Source organism: Plasmodium coatneyi, chromosome 3 (genome assembly GCF_001680005.1).
Source record: "Plasmodium coatneyi strain Hackeri chromosome 3, complete sequence".
Classification (NCBI taxonomy): Eukaryota; Apicomplexa; class Aconoidasida; order Haemosporida; family Plasmodiidae; genus Plasmodium; species Plasmodium coatneyi.
This window is the reverse complement of record NC_033558.1, coordinates 601,024-612,689: the sequence shown is the minus strand read 5'-3', so window position 1 is coordinate 612,689 and position 11,666 is coordinate 601,024. Positions and strand designations below refer to the sequence as shown.

The window sequence follows — 11,666 nt, the reverse complement described above, 5'->3', positions numbered from 1 at the left end:
AAAAAAAGAAAAAAAAGATTTCCCCCTATTGGCCATCCAGAAGGGGGAAGGGGCAGCTCCTCACGAAGTAACAGAGAGGACACCCGACAATTTGCCCGCGCACGTAGCTGTGGTCATGCCCTTACCACTCTCTTTCTTGGAAGGAACAACTTCCATTGTATATTGAATAGATTTCCCTGCTAGGGAGCGGTCGCCTCTACATCCTCTTCCCCCCCGTCATTCACCAACCCAAGTTATTCAAAATGGTAAAGTCGCTCGTGCTATGCTGGTCTCGAGTGTCATTCACGGAAAGCGATTCGTAATTAGTGCATGACCCGACCTTCCTCCAGCATCGCCAGGATGTTAATGGTGCATGTCTTTGGTTAATGAAAAGGGAAAGGAGAGGAAAAATTACTCTGAATGATTTTCTCTCTATGTATTATTGTGTTGTGGGGAAGACTGGTTGTCCACGTGTTAACTCTCCTTCTCGCGCACCCGAACAGCTCACCTGCAATGCATGTGGTCCATTTTCTACCCCCTAAAAAAACCCTTGCAGCTACAAGAAAACCTAATCGCAGAGCGGACACCGAATGATGGGAAGGACATCTTCGTCTTTAATAACTATGCCATTTCGCTAGTCAAGCTATCGCATTTGTGCTTCTTCTTCCTCCTCAGTGTCAAAAATACCTTTCATTTCTCACCCAGTTTGGTGTTTCTGGTGAGAGTGTTTAGAGCTACATGGAGCCGTGAGCTCCTGTCCAGACGTTTGATTAACAGATGCAAGTGTGAAAATGAGTCGGAGTGCTTACACAAACACGTGCATTCCTTATGTGCAGGTTCTCTTCTTTGGTTTTTTTATCATTTATTTTTTCTTTTGCATGAGTTGGTAAGGAAACACATACAGGGGGGAGGGGGAGTCTCTTCCTTTGGGGGGGTTGCCATTTAGATGGGAACGTGTCAATCGTCACCAATTCGTCGTTGCTTCGCCGCAGTGAGACAGTTTCCCCCATGTACGCCCACTTTGCAGGTACAGCTGTTTCCGCTTTATTAGGCGAATAACAAACGAGGAGCTAATCAGTAGGTTTTTTTTTTTTTTTCTCTCTCATTCATGTGTAGCACGCTTTATGTGTTGTTCCCCTTTGCAACTCGAGAAACGCCTCCCTCTCGCTAGTGGCTACATTTGTGTATTGGCGAAGCGTCTAGTCGAGCCTGCTCACCTTTCCTATGCACCTCCTCACGGCAGATGAAGAACTGAACCCCTCCATGCTGAACGAAATAATTCCTCAGTAAGATGTCGCAGCTTCCTGTGCCGCTTCGTTGAGCGTGAAAAATATGACTACCCTTTATTGTGCCCCACGTTAACCTTTTCCTTTCCCATGCGGGTCGCAGGATTTTCTTCTCCGTGTGCTCCTTTTTGTTGATAAACGTAAGGCGAATTCGGACGATGCAGACGGGACGGTTCAGTCCGTTTCGCGTCTGCCCCGCTGAACCTCTCCCACCACACGCGTGTCTTTTTTTTTTATTTTGGCAGATACTTTACTTCGGGCACCTGCTAGTCTACCTGAACCTTCAGAACGACGTCATTTCGGTATGTGCACTCGGAGGGGAGTTCATGATTTTATAGTACCACTTCACTTTTTTTTTTTTTTTTTTTTTTTGTTTGCTTCCGCTGAGACAACACTGTGGAAGTCTTTCATTTCGATCACCACCACGCCCTCCTCCTATGTAGGTCCCCATCGAATCCCTAGTCATTTTCTTTTTTTTTTTTTTCTGCTGCGTGTTGTATGGGGCCCTCTTCAAGTATAACAATTCGGTGGTAAGGCTAGGGAGCCAATGCGCGAGATGGCCAGGTGGCGAACGACGACGGGAGTTGTTCTGCTGGAGAGTGCCGCAGTTTGCCACAACGCCCTATACCGTGTATGTTTGCGCCCATTTTGTCCTCAATTGTTTGCCTTTTTCACCCCACAGGGTGTCTTCCTCCTCGGGGCCAACGGAATAGCCACTCTGGCGCTTTCCTTTTACCAGGTTTGACTCTCGTGCGGAGAGCCTCCCCTCCAACTCTTCGTAGGGGGAGCACCGGATTGAGTGGACGTTCCCACCGATTGCACATTCGCACCGATTTCACATTCATACCGATTGCCCGTTTCACGGCTCTTCCATGAACTCCGCAGGAGAGCGACCTTTTTCTACCCTCCCTTTTAAGTGTAAGTGTAGTGTTTGCTCCGACGCGGATGCAAAGGGGCAACCATCTTTGCTGCAAACGCGACTTGCAAAGCGACTTGCAAAGCGACTTGCAAAGCGACTTGCAACGCATCTTGCAGTACGGCAACATTTCTAACAAAGGTGACGGCACCCGCGCGCAGACCGGACTCTACCTGGCACATCTGGTTCGGAAGAACAAACAGAACAAGTTATTTTATCGAGACCGAGAGGGGGACTACGTACAAATGCTCATGTACACCTGCGCGTCAGCATTTGCGTCACTCCTACTGAAGGTAAGCGTTCCGTTGGGTGGGTCGTTTATTGGGGGGAAACATATTCACAGGGAGCGGGAAGTGATGAACCTTGGTGTGATGAGGTGGTTATGTGCGCGTTCCGCGGGGGTGCTGCAAGGTGGTCTCTCCATTCGGTTCATTGCTTTGGTGCATAGGAAGGGCGTGGACGTGAACCCCAATGCGTCCACCCCAACATACACCTACGCACACTCAGACGTATATACATTTATGTGGAACCTCCTCTCATTTTTCTTTTTCTTTTTTCCACTTAGAACTTGAGCCTGATTAACTCCCAGTTTCTCTCCTTCCTGTTGCTCCTTTCGTCCGTAAGGGGAGGGAATGCATCGAAGTCCTACAGGCCAGCATGATACATCTTCTTGGTGAAAATGAGCGCATATGTGAAACCATACCTATGAAATTCTAGGTGCAAAAATGCTCGTCTTTTTTTTTTTTTTTTTTTGTTTCCTTCCCTGTGGACAGGCCCCTTTTCTGTACGCTGACCTGAGTCTCCAGAATATCGAACTGGCGCACCAATCGGTAGTTAGCTCTCGTGAAATGTGTAGGGAGGACAACCTTCAACGTAGTTGCTCATGGAAAATGGGACCATCGTTTTTCATAAAGTACTTCATGCTCATTGTACATGAAGACGTCGCCCCTATATGTAACGATCTCATTTCGTTCCCCTCGTCACGCAGATCGAAAACCGAATCATGCACACATATGTATCATCCGTCCACTCAAGCAAGAAAATCCCGGGGACGTTGAGCTAAAAAGCGGGTCCGCATACATATATGTTACGAAGTTAACACCGCTCTTTAATTTTTTTTTTATATTTTCTCTTTTTTGTATTGTATAAAAGTATTTGTTTATGTGTAAACAACATAAGTGAAAAAGGAAAAAAATTTTCACTTTATTTTGACTTGTTGGTAATTTTTTCCACGGAAGATCTAAAATATGCTCATTAAATTTTTTTTGTTTTAATAATTTTCTTTTTTTCCTGTTAAAGTCCAATTATGGATGTTAGGAATGTGTTATAAATTGGGAGGCCTCGCAAACGTCTCACCCATTGTGCAAAAAAAAAAGTAAAGAGAAAAAAAGAAAGGAATCAAAAAAAAAAAATGCCCTAATAAATTTGTTACAGAAATTTGTCCAAAAAAAGTTAAAAGTAATTCTGCTTCTTACACTGTATATATAAACTATGCGTGGTGTTATTTATGTTCCCTTCCTCCCTTCATCCGAAGGGAAGGGGATGGGAAGGGAAGGAAACATTTCCCTTATAACTTTTACACTCCAGGTGTTACATTCTAATGAGTGTTACATACGCCTGTAACCTACATTGTTCCGGTGACCTGGCGTACTATAATTCGCTCCTGCTTTTCCTTCTCTTCTTCTGGTAAGCTGTCTTGCGTATGCGGCAGCAGAGGAACGTACTGTGGAATGTTCCGTTGGACCTATTGTTGTGGAAGTGTCCGTTGAATATTCTGTTAAGTTGTCTTCTGTGGATGCATCAAAGTTCTGTCCAGTTGATCTTCTTCCTCTTCTGTTGCTCCTTCCTCCAGAAGAATTGTTACCAAACCAAGAAGACCATGGTTTATACTGAAGGGAAGAAAGGGATAAAAGGGTAAAGGTCTAAGGAAGGAAAGCGGGACTAAGGAGAAGGACGCAAAGGGACCAGTAAGAAGGAGGAAGGAGGGTCTAAGGAGGAGGGAAGGAAAGGAGGATCTAAGGAGGAGGAAGGAAGGAAGGGGTCTTATGGGTGGAGGGAAGGAAGAGATCTAAGGAGAAGGAAGGAAGAGGTGTAAGGAGGGATGGAAGGAGGATCTAAGGAGAAGAAAGTATGGTATAAGGAAGGAAGGAACGAAAGAAAGGGGGTCTAAGGAGGAGGAAGAAAGGAAGGGAACTAAGGAAGGAACAAACGAAGGGTTCTAAGGAGGAGGAAGGGTGTATATTAATAATATTGTAAAATATTTCAATTTTTGCTGTAATTGTTACCTTATATAGCACAAAAGGGAAAACGGTTGCTGCTAAGGTGCCAATGATAGAAGAAAAAGCTGTGGTGGTGGTGGCTTGACGAACAGCTTCGTCGATTCTGGAGGCTGCTAATTGTGCGTTCAGACAGAAAGGTGACATATCGTCGTCCTCAGTAGCTTCCTCTTTAGGATTTAATATAGATTGTAATTCTGACAGTTTCTGTTGAAGGAGCATTCTATATTCTGCCCAAAATTCTTTGCACCACTTATTATCATTGTAGTACAGCGTACAGAGTCCATTAAGAACATTATATGCTGCATCAACTTTGTTGAGGTAGGCGGAATATGTTTCATCGCAGGACTCTTTACAAATCTGTACCTGTTCTTTTATAGTTCCGTAGTCATACTGGAAATCATATAACTTCTTCATTAAACCGAATACGAGTTTGTTAACCTTCTGGTAATTTACACTACATTTATATCCATAAAAGATATTTTCCAGGGCACTGTAAATTTTTCCCATGAATTCCGAAAATTCTTTAGAATCCGAATTCCGGAAGAATATATTTCCCACCCAGAAGTAGAAGAAAGTACAATGTGCACCTGTGGAGCTTAAACATCCATTATCCTTACATGCGTAACAATAGGCCTTCGTGATAGGCCCCTCCTGATTATCAAGTCCGGTATAACCATTTAATTCACTCTTCAATTGATCTTGCTCCTGGGGTTTGTCCTTACCAGGACAACATTTGTAGTCAGTAGCATCGTTGAATGCATCATAGAACTCTTTCTTTGATGGTAAACTCTTTTCATTCAGTTTCTATAAGTGTAATTTACAAAATACATGTATTCTTGCATTCTCACTGTACAGCGTATAAAATTTTATATGTACACTATGTGCATAGTTTATGTTCATTGGTAGTACAAAGGAGGAAGGGGAAGGGAAGGGTTACCTTCCTCCCCTTCCTTTCTTCAGTATTTTTCTTACAAACCTCTGGCATTTTTTATGTATGTATATTTTTCGTATATAACATATCTTAAAAACTAATCACTTATTTAGAATAAATGTGTAAACTCTCCTGTTGTTACATGACTGTAAGTACCAGATTTCTCTTTTTCTTTTATACTATACACTGTTCAACTTTTCATGTACCTCTAATCTTCTTCTTATATATGTATAAAAATCATTACATATGTATAAATTAGGCAGAAATAAGAGAAAATATGCTGAAGTTGTAAAATAGAAGAAAAAGTGTACACTAAGCTTCCTATGTGAACTCCTTATTTGCCTATGTTATATTATTGTATACTGTGCATGTGATTATTGGAAGCATTATTATCATTATTTGTACCATCCATTATTTATTGAGTACACATAGGAGTGTAATTCTTCCCGTAAACAGAAAATTTTAGTTTGACTTATGAATTTGTGCTTTAAACTTATATGCTAAGGATTATATTAAAAGAGTGCTCACATATATACAGGTATAGTGCACAGATCATACATGTACAGAGTATGTATCCCACTATATCCTTCCTAATTGTACAAATATTGCTCAATATTTGGTGGGGTGAAATTTATATTTATGAAGTACATATAAGTGAGAGGGAGTATAATATAAGGAATTACATTCGTTATATAGGGAAAAAACAAAAAATAAGAAAAAATGTTCACACATGTTCAAAATAATAATAGTGGTCTCTGTACCGTACTCCTCCCTCTTTCTTTCTTTCCTTGTTTATGATTGCTCAGGAGCAATAATGAATTCTTCCATCCCCCCGACCTTTTTGAATGCTTAGGACAGGATATAAAATTTTTTTTTTTTTACTTTCCGTTATGTACATTCATGCCAATAAGTGCTCATTCGTGCAATTTTTTCTTTAATATGTGTACATTCTATGTACTCAGTTGAGGTGCATCTATACATACATATATGTATGTATTACATATATACATATGTAACTACATATATATGTACACATATATGGACGACGTATGCAAATAAGAGAGGGACAAAATTAAAAGGGAAAAAAAAAAAAAAAAAAAAAAAAAAACGTTATCATCACGCCCCTCCTCCAACATGCGCAACTATGTTTGCCAGGTTACAATATAGTATGGTATGCCACAATGTAAAATGTGATACGCTATGAATAAAAGTGCACTTATAACACCGTAATTCCTGTTCACATGCACCAGCACCACCCTTTTTTTCCATTTTTATCAAGCTTATATGATATAGGAAGGGTATGGGAAGTGTAAGTAAAGCGGGACGACCTAAATTCAAGGATTTCATATTATGATCGGCACTCCCCCTCTGTGTGTGTAGGACGCATAATACAATAAATGGATGTATTCGCCGAACCTACATATATATATATATATATGTACACCTAAAGGAGTGTATCATAAGAATTTCAACACATGAAAAAAATGTTATAGTGCGTTATATAGAATAATTGTTGACCGATATACATATTCATCGCACATTCTACATATATGTGTGGACTTGAGAAAATGTGCATTGCACAACTCTAGCGGACGGTTTCACAGTTGGGTTGTGACTTTGCTGAGGAGGATGGACTTGGACGCACCCTATAGTTTTGTATTTGTCCTTCCCTACACTCTGAAATTTCGGTATACTCCTATAGATCCCTCATGGTAAAAAGAGACATATAACCACTTATTCCGCTATAGAACTGAGGAATGCACGATCCTATAGTTCTGCTACATTGTTCACACCTCACACAGATACGGAGGCACATATTTCCCCTTTTCATTTCATGAACGGAATTATTTATTGATATTGTTATAATGGTTCTCCCTCTTCTATTCTTTATATATGGAGGGGTAAAATTAATTTGTATGTTATAAGAAGGGGAATGGAATGGACATATTGTCCTTAAAGATTTCTGTCATTTTAATTACGGTCACGGTAAGGCGGGGTATTATCGGAAGGTTCACATATAAGAATTAGGGTTCCCCACTATACGTATATATTACCGCATGGGTAAAATTAGTACGTACTTATTGTACCCCTAGTGGGGGTTCCCGAATAACATCGGAACAACCATTTCTACAACCATCACGAACTTCATATAACCATAATGCAAACCTATTAAAGAATACTATGTAAAATTACAATTTAAAGGAGGGGGAGGAAACAAGGTGTAATCCTTACACTTAATTCCTTCATTATTGTACTTCATTCCTGCATTATTCATTGACTTCAAAGTTTTAAATTTTCCTCCTGTAAAATGCTCTATAGATTACTTTATCCATAGTCATACATATGTATAATATTATTATGCGCGCGTGAAAAAATAATTTCGGTATTTCGACTATATTATGTTACACAGAAGGAGTGACCAGAATATAAGAAAATTCCGCTTACTTTTTATTTCTTTATATTTCTTATACCTGAACTGGTTTAATCGTACCTCATCAAGGAAGGGGAAGGTACACAATACACAGAACATTGTGGAACAACGCACACACACACACGCCTCCTTCCTTCGACCCTTCGACCCTTCCTTCCATTCCTTATACATTCCATTTATTTGGATTTTTGTGATTTTTGTGAATACATATATATATGATGTGTATTATAATAATAATAGGACGTACACCTCATTTGGTCATAATAATAATGATGGTGATAATAATGGTAATGATCCAAATGCGGTGTACTTCCTATTATTATTATTATAATACACATCATATATATATGTATTCACAAAAATCACAAAAATCCAAATAAATGGAATGTATAAGCAATGGAAGGAAGGGTCAAAGGGTCGAAGGAAGGAGGCGTGTGTGTGTGTGCGTTGTTCCTTATTCTTATAGAAATATGTGTGTGAACTTGTCATTCTTTTTCTTTTTTGTACTTCTTTTTTTTTCTGATACATAACGGATGTAATGTATTCGCATCATATTATTCCTATTATTAATTATTTTATAAGTGTCCGTTCCTTACTTCAAAATTGAGCAGTATGTACAATTAAGAGGGAATAATGCTCTGTGTATATAAACTGTGCAATATGTGCATTAGCAGTTTCTAATCATCTGTGAGCACAAATTAATAGCACACGCTCAAAATTTTTCACCCTGCTCAAAAGGAAGCAAGAAAAAAAAAGAAGGAAGTATATATATATTAGGAATGTATATTAGGAACACGGTGATTCTTTCCCTTCCCCCTTTTACATTGCTACCATTGTATCGGACTTATTCTTATTTTTATGCCTTAATTACATGTGTTAATAATTAATTTTGGATAAATATTTGTTTATTACAAATAATTGTTCATTATATATATTTATGTTCATTCATAATCATAGAAAGGGGGTGAGATATTCCTTACATATATTTATATTCTGCACGAATGAATAAGAGGCAACCTTCTTATAAGTGTATTACATATATAAGAACATATGCGCCACGGAGGAATTACAAATTTAACATATGTACTCATTCTCAAGCATTATTGAATGACTGGAGTGTTTAAACACATATATATATTTCGCATAGGTGCATGAGAAATAAATTCAGCATAAACTTATTCGGTATATACATAAAAGTGCACATATAATCAATGACAACGGCGGCATATACACCACTAAAGGTATGTTTCTCCATGTGCAAAATGAATACGTGCACATCATTCATACAATATTGTATGTGTGCCGCAATAAAAAGTAAAAGTACACATATATTCCGATTATTTATTTTTATAGAAGGAATTTTTGGACAGCGTCCTACCTTCAAAACAGCAATATTATGAGGAATTTAATGACCACACAGATCGCTGCAATCGCATAAGCGATGATAATTTTGGGGAGAGCATAGGAGAGAAGTTATGGACGAATCAAAAAACTAAGGATTATGCCAGTAAAACTATGGAAGCATGGTGCTATGCATCCTGGAAAAAGAATAGTATTTCGTCCCATGATGATGAACCCTGCCGCTTTTTATATTATTGGATTGGGGAAAAGGTGTATGCCAATTTAGGAAAAAATTCATGGGAAGAAACCATGCAGGCCATTTATAATGAGCTCAAGGGTCCTACTGGAAAAAAGACTTGTGGAATTATATATGAACATAACATTGACCAAACCATTTTCAATGCAATGAAAATAGTATATGAGTACTATCGAAACTATCACACTATGAAGCACCATTTAGAGACCAGTCATTTCTACTGTGATGAGGAGTGTAAGAGTTACCTGAGAGAAATTTTTGTAGCATATGAGGCTGTGGATGCACACTGTAATGAAGAAAATAGTGAACAATATTGTCAAGACTTCAGAAGCTGGTCCAATGATCAGGAGTACAGGGATCTATTAAAAAAGGGGTGTAATACAGAAACTAGAGAAGAGCATAAAGCAATAGAAGGGCACTACCGTGTCAACCCGGGGAGTCGGGCACCACAGGAAATATCCGGTCCTGTATGGGATTCGTTACCCACCACGGAATCGACGTCCTCCGGGAGTATTGCCGCAGTGTCCACTATACTGCCTATGACGGGAATGGCTTTAATTTCTTTCTTTTTATATAAAGTAATAATTACCACCGAAACCATCACCAAAACCACTATGTACTTGAAATATGCCTACATACATATGTATATATGTATGTAGACATATTTACATCCATCCTTCCTTCCCCCCCTCTTTTCCTTCCTTTCTTTTCTTCCAGTACAATCTTTTACCTTCTTGGATAAATGACTCCTTTAGAAAGAATAAAGCAGGAGGAAGGAACAGAGGAAATGGAAGAAGAAAGGGAAGATCAACCAATGATCGTCACTTTGATGCCTCCACCGAGGGCAGCTCAACAATAGACTGTTCAACAACAATAGCACCTTCCACAATAGCTTCAACAATAGGAGACTTGTCAACATCTACAACAGATGCTGCATCTACTATATATAATGGTGGGCAACATGGTCGACTGAGAAATAAAGGGGCACAGTATCAAAGGACGAATGAAAGAAGAAATAATATAGCTTATCACAGCATGTGATATGAACCATTAAATGTTTAATGTTCCCCCCCCTGGAGGAAGGAAGGCGTAAATAACACTACGCACACAGTTCATATATAGTGTACAAGGTTACAATGGCTTATTCTTCCTTCCCTTTGTTCCTTTTTTTTTTATATAAAATTTTTTTTTTTCCTTCTTTATGCGAGTGTGAATGTTGTGAAGTTTTGTGTTAGTTTTTCCTTGTTTTTTTTTCTTTATTTTCTTTATAATCTTGATTTGCTCTTGTACCTGCTACTTCTTTGTCTCTTTTGTCCGCTTGGGGGGTGAGTGAAATATAGGGGGCTTCCATGGTCACCAAAGAGTAGCTTAAAAGAGGGAACATTTTGTTCCCAGTTAGATGTTTCCCTTTTTGAGCTGGGTGGCCCTCTGCGCAGGCTTTACGCGTTCTCAAGGAAGGATCTTTCTATTTCCTCCTTTTAGTTCTTTTTTTTTCACTTTTCCTTTTCTCCAATTTTGTGCTTTTCTCTTTCTTCATAAAAAAAGAAAAGAAAAGCAATCTTTCTCCCTTCCCCTCTCTTTTGCTTCGCATTCTTCGAAGAAAAAAAGAAACAACCTTCCCTTCCCTCTTCCTATACATTCCACTCATATATCTTCCTTACATTCTTTTTAAAAGGAAGAAAAAGAAGAATGTAAATGTATAGGAAAGGTGAGTAATTTTTTCTTTTTCTTCCTTTTAAAAGGAATGTAAGGAAGGTATATGAGTGGAATGTATAGGAAGAGGGAAGGGAAGGTTGTTTCTTTTTTTCTTCGAAGAATGCGAAGCAAAAGAGAGGGGAAGGGAGAAAGATTGCTTTTCTTTTCTTTTTTTATGAAGAAAGAATTTACAAATAAATGTAAAGAGAAAGAAGAAAAAAGAATAGAGTTGTAAGGAGGTTTTTTCTTTCTTTCTTTTTTTCCTTAAGAAAGGAATATAAGAAGAAAAAGGGAAGAATGGAACCCCGAAGAATAAAGTGGAAAGAAGGGAAGGCATTGTGCTACTGTTGATGGGTGAACAATAATAGTAAGGAATAGAATAATTTGGATATTATGAGAAATTGGTAGGAACGTAATACTCCCAGGGTTTCTAAAAGTGTACATTACAATAATATAATCATCATGGCACATAAGGAATTTACAAACGTATTAGTAAGATGGATACAGAAGAGAAATATAAACAGCCAGGAAGGATTTGTAATAATAATAAAT

At 38.7% G+C, this 11,666-nt stretch overlaps 2 protein-coding genes across 2 annotated transcripts; both read left to right on the top strand.

Annotated features, from left to right (window-relative positions):
- Window positions 1–496: 496 nt before the first annotated feature.
- Window positions 497–3,244, top strand: PCOAH_00005070 (Uncharacterized protein; the record flags this gene model as incomplete). Its single annotated transcript, XM_020057322.1, has 12 exons — window positions 497–697; window positions 816–865; window positions 1,007–1,056; window positions 1,223–1,265; window positions 1,369–1,405; window positions 1,511–1,567; window positions 1,709–1,795; window positions 1,948–2,004; window positions 2,151–2,474; window positions 2,747–2,800; window positions 2,955–3,011; window positions 3,170–3,244. The coding sequence occupies 12 exons, from the start codon at window positions 497–499 to the stop codon at window positions 3,242–3,244; spliced, it is 1,092 nt and encodes a 363-aa protein (XP_019912840.1).
- Window positions 3,245–9,033: 5,789 nt separating this feature from the next.
- PCOAH_00005060 (Variable surface protein Vir7-like protein) lies at window positions 9,034–10,369 on the top strand (the record flags this gene model as incomplete). The annotated part of the gene is made up of 3 exons (XM_020057321.1): window positions 9,034–9,063; window positions 9,176–9,997; window positions 10,268–10,369. The coding sequence occupies 3 exons, from the start codon at window positions 9,034–9,036 to the stop codon at window positions 10,367–10,369; spliced, it is 954 nt and encodes a 317-aa protein (XP_019912868.1).
- Between the last annotated feature and the right edge of the window lie 1,297 nt (window positions 10,370–11,666).